At 54.6% G+C, this 22,334-nt stretch overlaps 1 protein-coding gene across 3 annotated transcripts in view; it reads left to right on the top strand.

Moving 5' to 3' along the window:
* LOC134356353 (fatty acyl-CoA hydrolase precursor, medium chain-like) overlaps window positions 1-22,334 on the top strand; it is a 124,746-nt gene that overhangs the window by 61,252 nt on the left and 41,160 nt on the right. For all 3 annotated transcript variants that reach the window (XM_063067251.1, XM_063067250.1, XM_063067249.1), the window contains exon 10: window positions 2,762-2,906. In XM_063067251.1, coding sequence (XP_062923321.1) covers window positions 2,762-2,906 — 145 coding nt within the window. The remainder of the gene's footprint in view (window positions 1-2,761; window positions 2,907-22,334) is intronic.

Here is a 22,334-nt window from a genome sequence, read left to right as displayed (position 1 = left end):
AGCACTGGCAGCAATGCTGAGAACGCCATCCTTGAGGTCCTGTTCTTCAGCCTTCTGCCTGGTTCCCGAAACTCACACTTCAGGACCCCATCCTTCTTCCTGCTTATGTCGTTGTTCCCAACATGAATCACGACTTCTGGTTGCTTTCCCTCTCGTACCAGGATGTCGCGCACCCGGTCAGAGACATCCCGGACCCTTGCACCCGGGAGGCAACAAACCATGCGGGTGTCCTTCTCACGTCCACAAAATCTCCTGTCTGCTCCCCTGACTATAGAGTTTCCAATGACGACAGCTCTCCTCTTCTCCATCCCACCCTTCTGCACCACAGGGTCAGATTCAGTGCCGGAGGCCCTGCCACCGTGGCTCACACCTGGTCGGTCGTCCCCGCCAACAGTATCCAGGACGGTAAACTTATTATTCAGGGGAATGGCTACAGGGGTGCTCTGCACTACCTGTCTGCTCACCTTCGCTTTCCCCCTCTGACTGTCACCCAACGACCTGCTTCCGACAGCCTAGGTGTAACTACCTCCCTGTAGCTCTCATCTATGACTGCCTCATTCTCCCTTATGTGTCAAAGGTCATCCAGCTGCTGCTCCAGATTCCTTACACGGTCTTCCAGATCGCCCAGCCGTATGCACTTCTGGCAGATGTGACTCTGCGGGAGAGGGGAGTTCCCCCAAGACTGCCACATCTCACATGAGAGGCACATCACCGTCTCAGGAGACATTGTAAAAACTAACTGCGAGCAAGCTTGTCCTCTGCCTCTTCTCGTCGAAGCCTCTCGAGTCAAAGCCTCAAAGCTCCACTCCTTCACTGGCCCACTCACGCACTGGCCGCTTTCCCTGTCTGACTGGAGGCCTGTGACTAGTGGAGTGCCACAGGGATTGGTGCTGGTCCTTTGATGTTTGTCATCTATATCAACGATCTGGATGATAATGCGGTTAACCAGATCAGCAAATTTGCAGATGACACCAAGATTGGGAGTGTAGTGGACAGTGAGGAAAGTGATCATGGCCTGCAGTGAGATCTGCATCAGCTGGAAAAATGGGCTGAAAAATAATAGATGGAATTTAATGCAGACAAGTACAAAGTGTTGCACTTCAGGAGGACCAACCAGGGTAGGTCTTGCACAGTGAACAGTAAGGCGCTGAGGAAAGTGGTAGAACAAAGAGATCTGGGAATACCAGTACATAATTAAATGACGTCACAGGTAGCGAGGATCATAAAGAAAGCTTTTGGCACATTAGCCTTCATAAATCAATGTACTGAACACAGGAGATGGGATGTTATGTTGAAGTTGTATAAGGCCTAATTTGGAGTATTGTGTGCAATTTTGGTCACCTACCTACAGGGAAGATGCAAGCAAGGTTGAAAGCACAGAGAAAATTTACAAGCATGCTGCTGGGCCTGGAGGGCCTGAGTTATGAAGAAAGATTGAATAGGTTACGTCTGTATTCTTCAGAACATGGAAGACTGAGAGGAGATTTGCTAGAGGCACACAAAATTATGACGACGACAAATAGGGTAAATGCAAGCAGGCTTTTTCCACTCAGGTTGGGTAGGACCACAACCAGTGGTCATGGGTTAAGGGCGAAAAGTGAGACGTTTAAGGGGAACTTGAGGGGAAACCCATTTTCACTGAGGGTCGTGCGAGTGTAGAATGAGCTGACAGCACAAGTGGTGCACGCAAGCTCAATTTCAATGTTTAAGAGAAGTTTGGATAGGTACATGGATTGTAGGGATGTGGAGGGCTGTGGTTGATGGGAGTAGTCAGTTTAAATAGTTTCAGCATGGACTAGATGGGCTGAAAGGTCTGTTTCTGTTCTGTACTTCTATATGACTCTATGGTTTCAATGAGATTGCTCATCGGTTTCAGCGAGAGCTGTGATGTGTTTCAGAGAGATCTCTGACGGGTTTCAGCGAGACCTTTGATGGTTTTCAGACTTCTGATTGAATTCAGCTCAACATCTGATGTGTTTCAGCGGGATCTCTGACGGGTTTCAGTGGAATCTCTGACGGGTTTCAGCGGGATCTCTGAAGGGTTTCAGTGAGACCTCTGACTGGTTTCAGCAAGATCTCTGTACATATTTCATAGTATATATGTTTAGTTTTTCATAAATTCTATTGTCTGTCTTAATTTTCCTGTAAATGCCTGTAAGGAAGTGAATCCCAAGGTGGTATTTGGAAATGTACATACTTTGATCATAAATTTACTGCGTGAAGAAGTTTGTTTATTTACTTAGAGATACAGAGAGAAACAGCCCCTTCTGTCCCAACAAGCTACACAACTCAGCAGCTCACCTCTATTAACCCTCGCATACTCACAGGACAACTTACAATGACCAATTAACCTACTAACCGTCCTTGAACTGTGGAGGGGAAAAGAGCATCCAGAGGAAAACACAGAGTCACAGGGAGAACGTAGAAACTCCGTACAGATGGGGCTGCAATTGAACTTCGAACTCTGGAATGCCCTGAACTGTAAAAGTGTTGCACTGGCCACTACGCTACCATGGCGCCCAGTTACCCGTCAGGTCTTCTTTCAATCTTCACCCCTTCTTAAATCACACTCCCTAGTTTTTGGTTCTCTTTCGTTGGGAGAAAGGCCGTGCATTCACCCTGTCTGTGCCCCAGTCTGTTAGGGATTGAAGTTTACAAAGTTCTGCTGTACGATGGCATTTCAGCCGTGCGCATACTATTGTCTTGTGAATCTGCTCTGCCAGAGTTAACTGTGGCTGTGTTGATCCCTTTCTGAGGGCAGATGACAGAGGAGCAGGTGCAACGAGCCCAGGACGAGTACATGGGAGACACACAGGACAGGACAGAGCTCAGAGACCTACACCTTGAGTTGCTGGGAGATGTGTTTATGGTAGAGCCTACAATCCGAGCTGCCAGATATTTCAGAGGTAAGAGATCCAAACGAGTATCCTGTCTCCAAAAATAAAGAAAGAATATTAATAAATAAATGAGCAATAAATATCGAAAACATGAGATGAAGTGTCCGTGAAAGTGAGTCCATAGCTCGTGGGAACATTTCAATGATGAAGTGAAGTTGGGTGAAATTATCCCCTTTGGGTCAAGAGCCTGATGGTTGAGGGGTAATAACAATTCCTAGTTCTAAAAAGAGAATGCATAATATAGTGTCACAATTACAGAGAAAATACAGGGTGGGCAATATACTTGGCACAAGCACCACAACAAAGTATATTGTGAGGTCAAGAATTCATTATTATTGGTCTGTTTAGATTTAGATTTAATGTCAGAGAATGTATACGAGACACAACCTGAAATTCATACTCTTCACAGACGTCAATGAAACAAAAGACCCCTTCAATGAATGACAGAACATCAAAGCCCTGAAACCCCTCTTCCCCCCACCCTTTGCAGAAGCAGCAGCAAACATCAACTCCTCCCTCCCGCTCCCGACACACCAGCAAAAGCATCAACTCCTCCCTCCCCCTCCCTACACACCAGAAAAAACATCAACTCCTCCCTCCCCCTCCCTACACACCAGCAAAAGCATCAACTCCTCCCTCCCCCTCCCTACACACCAGCAAAAGCATCAACTCCTCCCTCCCCCTCCCTACACACCAGCAAAAACATCAACTCCTCCCTCCCCCTCCCTACACACCAGCAAAAGCATCAACTCCTCCCTCCCCCTCCCTGGACACCAGCAAAAGCATCAACTCCTCCCTCCCCCTCCCTACACACCAGCAAAAGCATCAACTCCTCCCTCCCCCTCCCTACACACCAGCAAAAGCATCAACTCCTCCCTCCCCCTCCCTACACACCAGCAAAAGCATCAACTCCTCCCTCCCCATCCCTACACACCAGAAAAAGCATCAACTCCTCCCTCCCCCACCCTGCACACCAGAAAAAGCATCAACTCCTCCCTCCCCCTCCCTACACACCAGCAAAAGCATCAACTCCTCCATCCCCTTCCCTACACACCAGCAAAAGCATCAACTCCTCCCTCCCCCTCCCTACACACCAGCAAAAACATCAACTCCTCCCTCCCCCTCCCTACACACCAGCAAAGGCATCAACTCCTCCCTCCCCCTCCCTACACACCAGCAAAACCATCAACTCCACCCTCCCCCTCCCTACACACCAGCAAAACCATCAACTCCTCCCTCCCCTTCCCTACACAACAGCAAAAGCATCAACTCCTCCGTCCCCTTCCCTACACAACAGCAAAAGCATCAACTCCTCCCTCCCCCTCCCTACACACCAGCAAAAACATCAACTCCTCCCTCCCCCTCCCTACACACCAGCAAAAGCATCAACTCCTCCCTCCCCCTCCCTACACACCAGCAAAAGCATCAACTCCTCCCTCCCCCTCCCTACACACCAGCAAAAGCATCAATTCCTCCCTCCCCCTCCCTACACACCAGAAAAAGCATCAACTCCTCCCTCCCCCTCCCTACACACCAGCAAAAGCATCAACTCCTCCCTCCCCTTCCCTACACACCAGCAAAAGCATCAACTCCTCCCTCCCCCTCCCTACACACCAGCAAAAGCATCAACTCCTCCGTCCCCTTCCCTACACACCAGCAAAAGCATCAACTCCTCCCTCCCCCTCCCTACACACCAGCAAAAGCATCAACTCCTCCGTCCCCTTCCCTACACACCAGCAAAAGCATCAACTCCTCCCTCCCCCTCCCTACACACCAGCAAAAGCATCAACTCCTCCCTCCCCTTCCCTACACACCAGCAAAAGCATCAACTCCTCCCTCCCCCTCCCTACACACCAGCAAAAGCATCAACTCCTCCCTCCCCCTCCCTACACACCAGCAAAAGCATCAACTCCTCCCTCCCCCTCCCTACACACCAGCAAAAGCATCAACTCCTCCGTCCCCTTCCCTACACACCAGCAAAAGCATCAACTCCTCCCTCCCCTCCCTACACACCAGCAAAAACATCAACTCCTCCCTCCCCCTCCCTACACACCAGCAAAAGCATCAACTCCTCCCTCCCCCTCCCTACACACCAGCAAAAGCATCAACTCCTCCCTCCCCCTCCCTACACACCAGCAAAAGCATCAACTCCTCCCTCCCCTCCCTACACACCAGCAAAACCATCAACTCCTCCCTCCCCCTCCCTACACACCAGCAAAAGCATCAACTCCTCCCACCCCCTCCCTACACACCAGCAAAAGCATCAACTCCTCCCTCCCCCGCCCAACACACCAGCAAAAGCATCAACTCCTCCCCCTACCCCTCTCTACAAACCAGCAAAACCATCAACTCCTCCCTCCCCCTCCCTGCACACCAGCAAAAACATCAACTGCTCCCTCCCCCTCCCTACACACCAGCAAAAGCATCAACTCCTCCCTCCCCCTCCCTACACACCAGCAAAACCATCAACTCCTCCCTCCCTACACACCAGCAAAAGCATCAACTCCTCCCTCCCCCTCCCTACACACCAGCAAAAGCATCAACTCCTCCCTCCCCCTCCCTACACACCAGCAAAAGCATCAACTCCTCCCTCCCCCTCCCTACACACCAGCAAAAGCATCAACTCCTCCCTCCCCCTCCCTACACACCAGCAAAAGCATCAACTCCTCCATCCCCTTCCCTACACACCAGCAAAAGCATCAACTCCTCCCTCCCCCTCCCTACACACCAGCAAAAGCATCAACTCCTCCCTCCCCCTCCCTACACACCAGCAAAAACATCAACTCCTCCCTCCCCCTCCCTACACACCAGCAAAAGCATCAACTCCTCCCTCCCCCTCCCTACACACCAGCAAAAACATCAACTCCTCCCTCCACCTCCCTACACAACAGCAAAAGAAACAACTCCTCCCTCCCCCTCCCTACACACCAGCAAAAGCATCAACTCCTCCCTCCCCCTCCCTACACACCAGCAAAAGCATCAACTCCTCCCTCCCCCTCCCTACACACCAGCAAAAGCATCAACTCCTCTGTCCCCTTCCCTACACACCAGCAAAAGCATCAACTCCTCCCTCCCCCTCCCTACACACCAGCAAAAACATCAACTCCTCCCTCCCCCTCCCTACACACCAGCAAAAGCATCAACTCCTCCCTCCCCCTCCCTCCACACCAGCAAAAGCATCAACTCCTCCCTCCCTCTTCCTACACACCAGCAAAAGCATCAACTCCTCCCTCCCCCTCCCTACACACCAGCAAAAACATCAACTCCTCCCTCCCCCTCCCTACACACCAGCAAAAACATCAACTCCTCCCTCCCCCTCCCTACACACCAGCAAAAGCATCAACTCCTCCCTCCCCCTCCCTACACAACAGCAAAAGCATCAACTCCTCCCTCCCCCTCCCTACACACCAGCAAAAGCATCAACTCCTCCATCCCCTTCCCTACACACCAGCAAAAGCATCAACTCCTCCCTCCCCCTCCCTACACACCAGCAAAAACATCAACTCCTCCCTCCCCCTCCCTACACACCAGCAAAAACATCAACTCCTCCCTCCCCCTCCCTACACACCAGCAAAAGCATCAACTCCTCCCTCCCCCTCCCTACACACCAGCAAAAACATCAACTCCTCCCTCCACCTCCCTACACAACAGCAAAAGAAACAACTCCTCCCTCCCCCTCCCTACACACCAGCAAAAGCATCAACTCCTCCCTCCCCCTCCCTACACACCAGCAAAAGCATCAACTCCTCCCTCCCCCTCCCTACACACCAGCAAAAGCATCAACTCCTCCGTCCCCTTCCCTACACACCAGCAAAAGCATCAACTCCTCCCTCCCCCTCCCTACACACCAGCAAAAACATCAACTCCTCCCTCCCCCTCCCTACACACCAGCAAAAGCATCAACTCCTCCCTCCCCCTCCCTACACACCAGCAAAAGCATCAACTCCTCCGTCCCCCTTCCCTACACACCAGCAAAAGCATCAACTCCTCCCTCCCCCTCCCTACACACCAGCAAAAACATCAACTCCTCCCTCCCCCTCCCTACACACCAGCAAAAGCATCAACTCCTCCCTCCCCCTCCCTACACACCAGCAAAACCATCAACTGCTCCCTCCCCCTCCCTACACACCAGCAAAAGCATCAACTCCTCCCTCCCCCTCCCTACACACCAGCAAAAGCATCAACTCCTCCCTCCCCCTCCCTACACACCAGCAAAAGCATCAACTCCTTCCTCCCCATCCCTACACACCAGAAAAAGCATCAACTCCTCCCTCCCCCTCCCTACACACCAGAAAAAGCATCAACTCCTCCCTCCCCCTCCCTACACACCAGCAAAAGCATCAACTCCTCCCTCCCCCTCCCTACACACCAGCAAAAGCATCAACTCCTCCCTCCCCCTCCCTACACACCAGCAAAAACATCAACTCCTCCCTCCCCCTCCCTACACACCAGCAAAAGCATCAACTCCTCCCTCCCCCTCCCTACACACCAGCAAAACCATCAACTCCTCCCTCCCCCTCCCTACACACCAGCAAAACCATCAACTCCTCCCTCCCCCTCCCTACACACCAGCAAAAGCATCAACTCCTCCGTCCCCTTCCCTACACACCAGCAAAAGCATCAACTCCTCCCTCCCCGTCCCTACACACCAGGAAAAACATCAACTCCTCCCTCCCCCTCCCTACACACCAGCAAAAGCATCAACTCCTCCGTCCCCTTCCCTACACACCAGCAAAAGCATCAACTCCTCCCTCCCCCTCCCTACACACCAGCAAAAACATCAAATCCTCCCTCCCCCTCCCTACACACCAGCAAAAGCATCAACTCCTCCCTCCCCCTCCCTACACACCAGCAAAAGCATCAACTCCTCCGTCCCCCTTCCCTACACACCAGCAAAAGCATCACCTCCTCCCTCCCGCTCCCTACACACCAGCAAAAACATCAACTCCTCCCTCCCCCTCCCTACACACCAGCAAAAGCATCAACTCCTCCCTCCCCCTCCCTACACACCAGCAAAACCATCAACTCCTCCCTCCCCCTCCCTACACACCAGCAAAACCATCAACTCCTCCCTCCCCCTCCCTACACACCAGCAAAAGCATCAACTCCTCCCTCCACCTCCCTACACACCAGAAAAAGCATCAACTCCTCCCTCCCCATCCCTACACACCAGAAAAAGCATCAACTCCTCCCTCCCCCACCCTGCACACCAGAAAAAGCATCAACTCCTCCCTCCCCCTCCCTACACACCAGCAAAAGCATCAACTCCTCCATCCCCTTCCCTACACACCAGCAAAAGCATCAACTCCTCCCTCCCCCACGCTACACACCTGCAAAAACATCAACTCCTCCCTCCCCCTCCCTACACACCAGCAAAGGCATCAACTCCTCCCTCCCCCTCCCTACACACCAGCAAAACCATCAACTCCACCCTCCCCCTCCCTACACACCAGCAAAACCATCAACTCCTCCCTCCCCTTCCCTACACAACAGCAAAAGCATCAACTCCTCCGTCCCCTTCCCTACACAACAGCAAAAGCATCAACTCCTCCCTCCCCGTCCCTACACACCAGCAAAAACATCAACTCCTCCCTCCCCCTCCCTACACACCAGCAAAAGCATCAACTCCTCCCTACCCCTCCCTACACACCAGCAAAACCATCAACTCCTCCCTCCCCCTCCCTACACACCAGCAAAAGCATAAACTCCTCCCTACCCCTCCCTACACACCAGCAAAACCATCAACTCCTCCCTCCCCCTCCCTACACACCAGCAAAAGCATCAACTCCTCCCTCCCCCTCCCTACACACCAGCAAAACCATCAACTCCTCCCTCCCCCTCCCTACACACCAGCAAAAGCATCAACTCCTCCCTCCCCCTCCCTACAAACCAGCAAAACCATCAACTCCTCCCTCCCCCTCCCTGCACACCAGCAAAAACATCAACTCCTCCCTCCCCCTCCCTACACACCAGCAAAAGCATCAACTCCTCCCTCCCCCTCCCTACACACCATCAAAAACATCAACTCCTCCCTCCCCCTCCCTACACACCAGCAAAAGCATCAACTCCTCCCTCCCCCTCCCTACACACCAGCAAAAGCATCAACTCCTCCCTCCCCCTCCCTACACACCAGAAAAAGCATCAACTCCTCCCTCCCCCTCCCTACGCACCAGCAAAAGCATCAACTCCTCCATCCCCTTCCCTACACACCAGCAAAAGCATCAACTCCTCCCTCCCCCTCGCTACACACCAGCAAAAACATCAACTCCTCCCTCCCCCTCCCTACACACCAGCAAAAACATCAACTCCTCCCTCCCCCTCCCTACACACCAGCAAAAGCATCAACTCCTCCCTCCCCCTCCCTACACACCAGCAAAAACATCAACTCCTCCCTCCCCCTCCCTACACACCAGCAAAAGCATCAACTCCTCCGTCCCCCTCCCTACACACCAGCAAAAGCATCAACTCCTCCGTCCCCTTCCCTACACACCAGCAAAAGCATCAACTCCTCCCTCCCCCTCCCTACACACCAGCAAAAACATCAAATCCTCCCTCCCCCTCCCTACACACCAGCAAAAGCATCAACTCCTCCCTCCCCCTCCCTACACACCAGCAAAAGCATCAACTCCTCCGTCCCCCTTCCCTACACACCAGCAAAAGCATCAACTCCTCCCTCCCGCTCCCAACACACCAGCAAAAACATCAACTCCTCCTTCCCCCTCCCTACACACCAGCAAAAGCATCAACTCCTCTCTCCCCCTCCCTACACACCAGCAAAACCATCAACTGCTCCCTTCCCCTCCCTACACACCAGCAAAACCATCAACTCCTCCCTCCCCCTCCCTACACACCAGCAAAAGCATCAACTCCTCCCTCCCCCTCCCTACACACCAGCAAAAGCATCAACTCCTTCCTCCCCATCCCTACACACCAGAAAAAGCATCAACTCCTCCCTCCCCCTCCCAACACACCAGAAAAAGCATCAACTCCTCCCTCCCCCTCCCTGCACACCAGCAAAAGCATCAACTCCTCCATCCCCTTCCCTACACACCAGCAAAAGCATCAACTCCTCCCTCCCCCTCCCTACACACCAGCAAAACCATCAACTCCTCCCTCCCCCTCCCTACACACCAGCAAAAGCATCAACTCCTCCGTCCCTTTCCCTACACACCAGCAAAAGCATCAACTCCTCCCTCCCCGTCCCGACACACCAGCAAAAACATCAACTCCTCCCTCCCCCTCCCTACACACCAGCAAAACCATCAACTCCTCCCTCCCCCTCCCTACACACCAGCAAAACCATCAACTCCTCCCTCCCCCTCCCTACACACCAGCAAAAGCATCAACTCCTCCGTCCCCTTCCCTACACACCAGCAAAAGCATCAACTCCTCCCTCCCCGTCCCTACACACCAGCAAAAACATCAACTCCTCCCTCCCCCTCCCTACACACAAGCAAAAGCATCAACTCCTCCCTACCCTTCCCTACACACCAGCAAAACCATCAACTCCTCCCTCCCCCTCCCTACACACCAGCAAAACCATCAACACCTCCCTCCCTACACACCAGCAAAAGCATCAACTCCTCCCTCCCCCTCCCTACACACCAGGAAAACCATCAACTCCTTCCCTCCCCCTCCCTACACACCAGCAAAAGCATCAACTCCTCCCTCCCCCTCCCTACACACCAGCAAAACCATCAACTCCTCCCTCCCCCTCCCTGCACACCAGCAAAAACATCAACTGCTCCCTCCCCCTCCCTACACACCAGCAAAAGCATCAACTCCTCCCACCCCCTCCCTACACACCAGCAAAAGCATCAACTCCTCCCTCCCCCTTCCTACACACCAGCAAAAGCATCAACTCCTCCCTCCCCCTCCCTACACACCAGCAAAAACATCAACTCCTCCCTCCCCCTCCCTACACACCAGCAAAAACATCAACTCCTCCCTCCCCCTCCATACACACCAGAAAAAGCATCAACTCTTCCTTCCCCCTCCCTACACACCAGAAAAAGCATCAACTCCTCCCTCCCCCTCCCTACACACCAGCAAAAGCATCAACTCCTCCATCCCCTTCCCTACACACCAGCAAAAGCATCAACTCCTCCCTCCCCCTCGCTACACACCAGCAAAAACATCAACTCCTCCGTCCCCCTCCCTACACACCAGCAAAAGCATCAACTCCTCCGTGCCCTTCCCTACACACCAGCAAAAGCATCAACTCCTCCCTCCCCCTCCCACAACACCAGCAAAAACATCAACTCCTCCCTCCACCTCCCTACACAACAGCAAAAGAAACAACTCCTCCCTCCCACTCCCTACACACCAGCAAAAGCATCAACTCCTCCCTCCCCCTCCCTACACACCAGCAAAAGCATCAACTCCTCCGTCCCCCTCCCTACACACCAGCAAAAGCATCAACTCCTCCGTCCCCTTCCCTACACACCAGCAAAAGCATCAACTCCTCCCTCCCCCTCCCTACACACCAGCAAAAACATCAAATCCTCCCTCCCCCTCCCTACACACCAGCAAAAGCATCAACTCCTCCCTCCCCCTCCCTACACACCAGCAAAACCATCAACTCCTCCGTCCCCCTTCCCTACACACCAGCAAAAGCATCAACTCCTCCCTCCCGCTCCCTACACACCAGCAAAAACATCAACTCCTCCCTCCCCCTCCCTACACACCAGCAAAACCATCAACTCCTCCCTCCCCCTCCCTACACACCAGCAAAACCATCAACTCCTCCCTCCCCCTCCCTACACACCAGCAAAAGCATCAACTCCTCCCTCCCCCTCCCTACACACCAGCAAAAGCATCAACTCCTTCCTCCGCATCCCTACACACCAGAAAAAGCATCAACTCCTCCCTCCCCCTCCCTACACACCAGAAAAAGCATCAACTCCTCCCTCCCCCTCCCTACACACCAGCAAAAGCATCAACTCCTCCATCCCCTTCCCTACACACCAGCAAAAGCATCAACTCCTCCCTCCCCCTCGCTACACACCAGCAAAAACATCAACTCCTCCCTCCCCCTCCCTACACACCAGCAAAAGCATCAACTCCTCCCTCCCCCTCCCTACACACCAGCAAAACCATCAACTCCTCCCTCCCCCTCCCTACACACCAGCAAAACCATCAACTCCTCCCTCCCCTTCCCTACACACCAGCAAAAGCATCAACTCCTCCGTCCCCTTCCCTACACACCAGCAAAAGCATCAACTCCTCCCTCCCCGTCCCTACACACCAGCAAAAACATCAACTCCTCCCTCCCCCTCCCTACACACCAGCAAAAGCATCAACTCCTCCCTACCCTTCCCTACACACCAGCAAAACCATCAACTCCTCCCTCCCCCTCCCTACACACCAGCAAAAGCATCAACTCCTCCCTACCCCTCCCTACACACCAGCAAAACCATCAACTCCTCCCTCCCCCTCCCTACACACCAGCAAAAGCATCAACTCCTCCCTCCCCCTCCCTACACACCAGCAAAACCATCAACTCCTCCCTCCCCGTCCCTACACACCAGCAAAAGCATCAACTCCTCCCTCCCCCTCCCTACAAACCAGCAAAACCATCAACTCCTCCCTCCCCCTCCCTGCACACCAGCAAAAACATCAACTGCTCCCTCCCCCTCCCTACACACCAGCAAAAGCATCAACTCCTCCGTCCCCCTCCCTACACACCAGCAAAAGCATCAACTCCTCCGTCCCCTTCCCTACACACCAGCAAAAACATCAACTCCTCCCTCCCCCTCCCTACACACCAGCAAAAGCATCAACTCCTCCCTCCCCCTCCCTACACACCAGCAAAAGCATCAACTCCTCCCTCCCCCTCCCTACACACCAGCAAAAGCATCAACTCCTCCCTCCCCCTTCCTACACACCAGCAAAAGCATCAACTCCTCCCTCCCCCTAACTACACACCACCTAAAACATCAACTCCTCCCTCCCCCTCCCTACACACCAGCAAAAACATCAACTCCTCCCTCCCCCTCCCGACACACCAGAAAAAGCATCAACTCCTCCCTCCCCCTCCCTACACACCAGCAAAAGCATCAACTCCTCCCTCCCGCTCCCTACACACCAGCAAAAACATCAACTCCTCCCTCCCCCTCCCTACACACCAGCAAAAGCATCAACTCCTCCCTCCCCCTCCCTACACACCAGCAAAACCATCAACTCCTCCCTCCCCCTCCCTACACACCAGCAAAACCATCAACTCCTCCCTCCCCCTCCCTACACACCAGCAAAACCATCAACTCCTCCCTCCCCCTCCCTACACACCAGCAAAAGCATCAACTCCTCCGTCCCCTTCCCTACACACCAGCAAAAGCATCAACTCCTCCCTCCCCGTCCCTACACACCAGCAAAAACATCAACTCCTCCCTCCCCCTCCCTACACACCAGCAAAAGCATCAACTCCTCCCTACCCTTCCCTACACACCAGCAAAACCATCAACTCCTCCCTCCCCCTCCCTACACACCAGCAAAAGCATCAACTCCTCCCTACCCCTCCCTACACACCAGCAAAACCATCAACTCCTCCCTCCCCCACCCTACACACCAGCAAAAGCATCAACTCCTCCCTCCCCCTCCCTACACACCAGCAAAACCATCAACTCCTCCCTCCCCCTCCCTACACACCAGCAAAAGCATCAACTCCTCCCTCCCCCTCCCTACAAACCAGCAAAACCATCAACTCCTCCCTCCCCCTCCCTGCACACCAGCAAAAACATCAACTGCTCCCTCCCCCTCCCTACACACCAGCAAAAGCATCAACTCCTCCCTCCCCCTCCCTACAGACCAGCAAAACCATCAACTCCTCCCTCCCTACACACCAGCAAAAGCATCAACTCCTCCCTCCCCCTCCCTACACACCAGCAAAAGCATCAACTCCTCCCTCCCCCTCCCTACACACCAGCAAAAGCATCAACTCCTCCCTCCCCCTCGCTACACACCAGCAAAAACATCAACTCCTCCGTCCCCCTCCCTACACACCAGCAAAAGCATCAACTCCTCCGTCCCCTTCCCTACACACCAGCAAAAACATCAACTCCTCCCTCCCCCTCCCTACACACCAGCAAAAGCATCAACTCCTCCCTCCCCCTCCCTCCACACCAGCAAAAGCATCAACTCCTCCGTCCCCCTTCCCTGCACACCAACAAAAGCATCAACTCCTCCCTCCCCCTCCCTACACACCAGCAAAAGCATCAACTCCTCCCTCCCCCTCCCTACACACCAGCAAAAGCATCAACTCCTTCCTCCCCATCCCTACACACCAGAAAAAGCATCAACTCCTCCCTCCCCCTCCCTACACACCAGCAAAACCATCAACTCCTCCCTCCCCCTCCCTACACACCAGCAAAAGCATCAACTCCTCCCTACCCCTCCCTACACACCAGCAAAACCATCAACTCCTCCCTCCCTACACACCAGCAAAAGCATCAACTCCTCCCTCCCCCTCCCTACACACCAGCAAAACCATCAACTCCTCCCTCCCCCTCCCTACACACCAGCAAAAGCATCAACTCCTCCCTCCCCCTCCCTACAAACCAGCAAAACCATCAACTCCTCCCTCCCCCTCCCTGCACACCAGCAAAAACATCAACTGCTCCCTCCCCCTCCCTACACACCAGCAAAAGCATCAACTCCTCCCACCCCCTCCCTAAACACCAGCAAAAGCATCAACTCCTCCTTCCCCCTTCCTACACACCAGCAAAAGCATCAACTCCTCCCTCCCCCTCCCTACACACCAGCAAAAACATCAACTCCTCCCTCCCCCTCCCTACACACCAGCAAAAACATCAACTCCTCCCTCCCCCTCCATACACACCAGAAAAAGCATCAACTCCTCCCTCCCCCTCCCTACACACCAGCAAAAGCATCAACTCCTCCATCCCCTTCCCTACACACCAGCAAAAGCATCAACTCCTCCCTCCCCCTCGCTACACACCAGCAAAAACATCAACTCCTCCGTCCCCCTCCCTACACACCAGCAAAAGCATCAACTCCTCCGTCCCCTTCCCTACACACCAGCAAAAGCATCAACTCCTCCCTCCCCCTCCCTACACACCAGCAAAAACATCAACTCCTCCCTCCACCTCCCTACACAACAGCAAAAGAAACAACTCCTCCCTCCCCCTCCCTACACACCAGCAAAAGCATCAACTCCTCCCTCCCCCTCCCTACACACCAGCAAAAGCATCAACTCCTCCGTCCGCCTCCCTACACACCAGCAAAAGCATCAACTCCTCCCTCCCCCTCCCTACACACCAGCAAAACCATCAACTCCTCCCTCCCCCTCCCTACACACCAGCAAAACCATCAACTCCTCCCTCCCCCTCCCTACACACCAGCAAAACCATCAACTCCTCCCTCCCCCTCCCTACACACCAGCAAAAGCACCAACTCCTCCGTCCCCTTCCCTACACACCAGCAAAAGCATCAACTCCTCCCTCCCCGTCCCTACACACCAGCAAAAACATCAACTCCTCCCTCCCCCTCCCTACACACCAGCAAAAGCATCAACTCCTCCCTCCCCCTCCCTACACACCAGCAAAAGCATCAACTCCTCCCTCCCCCTCCCTACACACCAGCAAAAGCATCAACTCCTCCCTCCCCCTCTCTACAAACCAGCAAAACCATCAACTCCTCCCTCCCCCTCCCTGCACACCAGCAAAAACATCAACTGCTCCCTCCCCCTCCCTACACACCAGCAAAAGCATCAACTCCTCCCTCCCCCTCCCTACACACCAGCAAAACCATCAACTCCTCCCTCCCTACACACCAGCAAAAGCATCAACTCCTCCCTCCCCCTCCCGACACACCAGCAAAAGCATCAACTCCTCCCTCCCCCTCCCTACACACCAGCAAAAGCATCAACTCCTCCCTCCCCCTCGCTACACACCAGCAAAAACATCAACTCCTCCGTCCCCCTCCCTACACACCAGCAAAAGCATCAACTCCTCCGTCCCCTTCCCTACACACCAGCAAAAACATCAACTCCTCCCTCCCCCTCCCTACACACCAGCAAAAGCATCAACTCCTCCCTCCCCCTTCCTACACACCAGCAAAAGCATCAACTCCTCCCTCCCCCTACCTACACACCAGCTAAAACATCAACTCCTCCCTCCCCCTCCCTACACACCAGCTAAAACATCAACTCCTCCCTCCCCCTCCCGACACACCAGAAAAAGCATCAACTCCTCCCTCCCCCTCCCTACACAGCAGAAAAAGCATCAACTCCTCCCTCCCCCTCCCTACACACCAGCAAAAGCATCAACTCCTCCATCCCCTTCCCTACACACCAGCAAAAGCATCAACTCCTCCCTCCCCCTCGCTACACACCAGCAAAAACATCAACTCCTCCCTCCCCCTCCCTACACACCAGCAAAAACATCAACTCCTCCCTCCCCCTCCCTACACACCAGCAAAAGCATCAACTCCTCCCTCCCCCTCCCTGCACACCAGCAAAAACATCAACTCCTCCCTCCACCTCCCTACACAACAGCAAAAGAAACAACTCCTCCCTCCCCCTCCCTACACACCAGCAAAAGCATCAACTCCTCCCTCCCCCTCCCTACACACCAGCAAAAGCATCAACTCCTCCGTCCCCTTCCCTACACACCAGCAAAAGCATCAACTCCTCCCTCCCCCTCCAGACACACCAGAAAAAGCATCAACTCCTCCCTCCCCCTCCATACACACCAGAAAAAGCATCAACTCTTCCTTCCCCCTCCCTACACACCAGAAAAAGCATCAACTCCTCCCTCCCCCTCCCTACACACCAGCAAAAGCATCAACTCCTCCATCCCCTTCCCTACACACCAGCAAAAGCATCAACTCCTCCCTCCCCCTCGCTACACACCAGCAAAAACATCAACTCCTCCCTCCCCCTCCCTACACACCAGCAAAAGCATCAACTCCTCCCTCCCCTTCCCTACACACCAGCAAAAGCATCAACTCCTCCCTCCCCCTCCCACAACACCAGCAAAAACATCAACTCCTCCCTCCACCTCCCTACACACCAGCAAAAGCATCAACTCCTCCCTCCCCCTCCCTACACACCAGCAAAAGCATCAACTCCTCCCTCCCCCTCCCTACACACCAGCAAAAGCATCAACTCCTCCCTCCCCCTCCCTACACACCAGCAAAAGCATCAACTCCTCCGTCCCCTTCCCTACACACCAGCAAAAGCATCAACTCCTCCCTCCCCCTCCCTACACACCAGCAAAAACATCAACTCCTCCCTCCCCCTCCCTACACACCAGCAAAAGCATCAACTCCTCCCTCCCCCTCCCTACACACCAGCAAAAGCATCAACTCCTCCCTCCCCCTTCCTACACACCAGCAAAAGCATCAACTCCTCCCTCCCCCTCCCTACACACCAGCAAAAACATCAACTCCTCCCTCCCCCTCCCTACACACCAGCAAAAACATCAACTCCTCCCTCCCCCTCCCTACACACCAGAAAAAGCATCAACTCCTCCCTCCCCCTCCCTACACACCAGCAAAAGCATCAACTCCTCCATCCCCTTCCCTACACACCAGCAAAAGCATCAACTCCTCCCTCCCCCTCGCTACACACCAGCAAAAACATCAACTCCTCCCTCCCCCTCCCTACACACCAGCAAAAACATCAACTCCTCCCTCCCCCTCCCTACACACCAGCAAAAGCATCAACTCCTCCCTCCCCCTCCCTGCACACCAGCAAAAACATCAACTCCTCCCTCCACCTCCCTACACAACAGCAAAAGAAACAACTCCTCCCTCCCCCTCCCTACACACCAGCAAAAGCATCAACTCCTCCCTCCCCCTCCCTACACACCAGCAAAAGCATCAACTCCTCCGTCCCCTTCCCTACACACCAGCAAAAGCATCAACTCCTCCCTCCCCCTCCCTACACACCAGCAAAAGCATCAACTCCTCCCTCCCCCTCCCTACACACCAGCAAAAGCATCAACTCCTCCCTCCCCCTCCCTACACACCAGCAAAAGCATCAACTCCTCCCTCCCCCTCCCTACACACCAGCAAAAGCATCAACTCCTCCATCCCCTTCCCTACACACCAGCAAAAGCATCAACTCCTCCCTCCCCCTCGCTACACACCAGCAAAAACATCAACTCCTCCCTCCCCCTCCCTACACACCAGCAAAAGCATCAACTCCTCCCTCCCCCTCCCTACACACCAGCAAAAGCATCAACTCCTCCCTCCCCCTCCCACAACACCAGCAAAAACATCAACTCCTCCCTCCACCTCCCTACACAACAGCAAAAGAAACAACTCCTCCCTCCCACTCCCTACACACCAGCAAAAGCATCAACTCCTCCCTCCCCCTCCCTACACACCAGCAAAAGCATCAACTCCTCCGTCCCCCTCCCTACACACCAGCAAAAGCATCAACTCCTCCGTCCCCTTCCCTACACACCAGCAAAAGCATCAACTCCTCCCTCCCCCTCCCTACACACCAGCAAAAACATCAACTCCTCCCTCCCCCTCCCTACACACCAGCAAAAGCATCAACTCCTCCCTCCCCCTCCCTACACACCAGCAAAACCATCAACTCCTCCCTCCCCCTTCCCTACACACCAGCAAAAGCATCAACTCCTCCCTCCCGCTCCCTACACACCAGCAAAAACATCAACTCCTCCCTCCCCCTCCCTACACACCAGCAAAACCATCAACTGCTCCCTCCCCCTCCCTACACACCTGCAAAACCCTCAACGCCGCCCGCCCCCTCCCTACACACCAGCAAAAGCATCAACTCCTCCCTCCCCCTCCCTACACACCATCAAAAGCATCAACTCCTTCCTCCGCATCCCTACACACCAGAAAAAGCATCAACTCCTCCCTCCCCCTCCCTACACACCAGAAAAAGCATCAACTCCTCCCTCCCCCTCCCTACACACCAGCAAAACCATCAACTCCTCCATCCCCTTCCCTACACACCAGCAAAAGCATCAACTCCTCCCTCCCCCTCGCTACACACCAGCAAAAACATCAACTCCTCCCTCCCCCTCCCTACACACCAGCAAAAGCATCAACTCCTCCCTCCCCCTCCCTACACACCAGCAAAACCATCAACTCCTCCCTCCCCCTCCCTACACACCAGCAAAACCATCAACTCCTCCCTCCCCCTCCCTACACACCAGCAAAAGCATCAACTCCTCCGTCCCCTTCCCTACACACCAGCAAAAGCATCAACTCCTCCCTCCCCGTCCCTACACACCAGCAAAAACATCAACTCCTCCCTCCCCCTCCCTACACACCAGCAAAAGCATCAACTCCTCCCTACCCTTCCCTACACACCAGCAAAACCATCAACTCCTCCCTCCCCCTCCCTACACACCAGCAAAAGCATCAACTCCTCCCTACCCCTCCCTACACACCAGCAAAACCATCAACTCCTCCCGCCCCCTTCCCTACACACCAGCAAAAGCATCAACTCCTCCCTCCCCCTCGCTACACACCAGCAAAACCATCAACTCCTCCCTCCCCCTCCCTACACACCAGCAAAAGCATCAACTCCTCCCTCCCCCTCCCTACAAACCAGCAAAACCATCAACTCCTCCCTCCCCCTCCCTGCACACCAGCAAAAACATCAACTGCTCCCTCCCCCTCCCTACACACCAGCAAAAGCATCAACTCCTCCCTCCCCCTCCCTACACACCAGCAAAAGCATCAACTCCTCCCTCCCCTTCCCTACACACCAGCAAAAACATCAACTCCTCCCTCCCCCTCCCTACACACCAGCAAAAGCATCAACTCCTCCCTCCCCCTCCCTACACACCAGCAAAAGCATCAACTCCTCCCTCCCCCTCCCTACACACCAGCAAAAGCATCAACTCCTCCCTCCCCCTCCCTACACACCAGCAAAAGCATCAACTCCTCCCTCCCCCTCCCTACACACCAGCAAAACATCAACTCCTCCCTCCCCCTCCCTACACACCAGCAAAAACATCAACTCCTCCCTCCCCCTCCCTACACACCAGAAAAAGCATCAACTCCTCCCTCCCCCTCCCTACACACCAGCAAAAGCATCAACTCCTCCGTCCCCCTCCCTACACACCAGCAAAAGCATCAACTCCTCCCTCCCCCTCCCTACACACCAGCAAAAACATCAACTCCTCCCTCCCCCTCCCTACACACCAGCAAAAGCATCAACTCCTCCCTCCCCCTCCCTACACACCAGCAAAACCATCAACTCCTCCCTCCCCCTCCCTACACACCAGCAAAACCATCAACTCCTCCCTCCCCCTCCCTACACACCAGCAAAACCATCAACTCCTCCCTCCCCCTCCCTACACACCAGCAAAAGCATCAACTCCTCCGTCCCCTTCCCTACACACCAGCAAAAGCATCAACTCCTCCCTCCCCGTCCCTACACACCAGCAAAAACATCAACTCCTCCCTCCCCCTCCCTACACACCAGCAAAAGCATCAACTCCTCCCTACCCCTTCCCTACACACCAGCAAAACCATCAACTCCTCCCTCCCCCTCCCTACACACCAGCAAAAGCATCAACTCCTCCCTACCCCTCCCTACACACCAGCAAAACCATCACAACTCCTCCCTCCCCCTCCCTACACACCAGCAAAAGCATCAACTCCTCCCTCCCCCTCCCTACACACCAGCAAAACCATCAACTCCTCCCTCCCCCTCCCTACACACCAGCAAAAGCATCAACTCCTCCCTCCCCCTCCCTACAAACCAGCAAAACCATCAACTCCTCCCTCCCCCTCCCTGCACACCAGCAAAAACATCAACTGCTCCCTCCCCCTCCCTACACACCAGCAAAAGCATCAACTCCTCCCTCCCCCTCCCTACACACCAGCAAAACCATCAACTCCTCCCTCCCCCTCCCTACACACCAGCAAAAGCATCAACTCCTCCCTCCCCCTCCCTACACACCAGCAAAAGCATCAACTCCTCCCTCCCCCTCCCTACACACCAGCAAAAGCATCAACTCCTCCCTCCCCCTCCCTACACACCAGCAAAAACATCAACTCCTCCGTCCCCCTCCCTACACACCAGCAAAAGCATCAACTCCTCCCTCCCCTTCCCTACACACCAGCAAAAACATCAACTCCTCCCTCCCCCTCCCTACACACCAGCAAAAGCATCAACTCCTCCCTCCCCCTCCCTACACACCAGCAAAAGCATCAACTCCTCCGTCCCCCTTCCCTACACACCAGCAAAAGCATCAACTCCTCCCTCCCCCTCCCTACACACCAGCAAAAGCATCAACTCCTCCCTCCCCCTCCCTACACACCAGCAAAAGCATCAACTCCTCCCTCCCCCTCCCTACACACCAGCAAAAGCATCAACTCCTCCCTCCCCCTCCCTACACACCAGCAAAAGCATCAACTCCTCCCTCCCCCTCCCTACACACCAGCAAAAGCATCAACTCCTCCCTCCCCTTCCCTACACACCAGCAAAACCATCAACTCCTCCCTCCCCCTCCCTACACACCAGCAAAAGCATCAACTCCTCCCTCCCCCTCCCTACACACCAGCAAAACCATCAACTCCTCCCTCCCCCTCCCTACACACCAGCAAAAGCATCAACTCCTCCCTCCCCCTCCCTACACACCAGCAAAACCATCAACTCCTCCCTCCCCCTCCCTACACACCAGCAAAAGCATCAACTCCTCCCTCCCCCTCCCTACAAACCAGCAAAACCATCAACTCCTCCCTCCCCCTCCCTACACACCAGCAAAAACATCAACTCCTCCCTCCCCCTCCCTACACACCAGCAAAAGCATCAACTCCTCCCTCCCCCTCCCTACACACCAGCAAAAGCATCAACTCCTCCTTCCCCCTTCCTACACACCAGCAAAAGCATCAACTCCTTCCTCCCCCTCCCTACACACCAGCAAAAACATCAACTCCTCCCTCCCCCTCCCTACACACCAGCAAAAACATCAACTCCTCCCTCCCCCTCCCTACACACCAGAAAAAGCATCAACTCCTCCCTCCCCCTCCCTACACACCAGCAAAAGCATCAACTCCTCCATCCCCTTCCCTACACACCAGCAAAAGCATCAACTCCTCCCTCCCCCTCGCTACACACCAGCAAAAACATCAACTCCTCCGTCCCCCTCCCTACACACCAGCAAAAGCATCAACTCCTCCGTCCCCTTCCCTACACACCAGCAAAAGCATCAACTCCTCCCTCCCCCTCCCTACACACCAGCAAAAACATCAACTCCTCCCTCCACCTCCCTACACAACAGCAAAAGAAACAACTCCTCCCTCCCCCTCCCTACACACCAGCAAAAGCATCAACTCCTCCCTCCCCCTCCCTACACACCAGCAAAAGCATCAACTCCTCCCTCCCCCTCCCTACACACCAGCAAAAGCATCAACTCCTCCCTCCCCCTCCCTACACACCAGCAAAACATCAACTCCTCCCTCCCCCTCCCTACACACCAG

This window comes from Mobula hypostoma, chromosome 14, assembly GCF_963921235.1.
Source record: "Mobula hypostoma chromosome 14, sMobHyp1.1, whole genome shotgun sequence".
NCBI classification, from domain to species: Eukaryota; Metazoa; Chordata; class Chondrichthyes; order Myliobatiformes; family Myliobatidae; genus Mobula; species Mobula hypostoma.
Note: the sequence above shows the minus strand (reverse complement) of the source record. Positions and strands in the feature narration are given on the sequence as shown.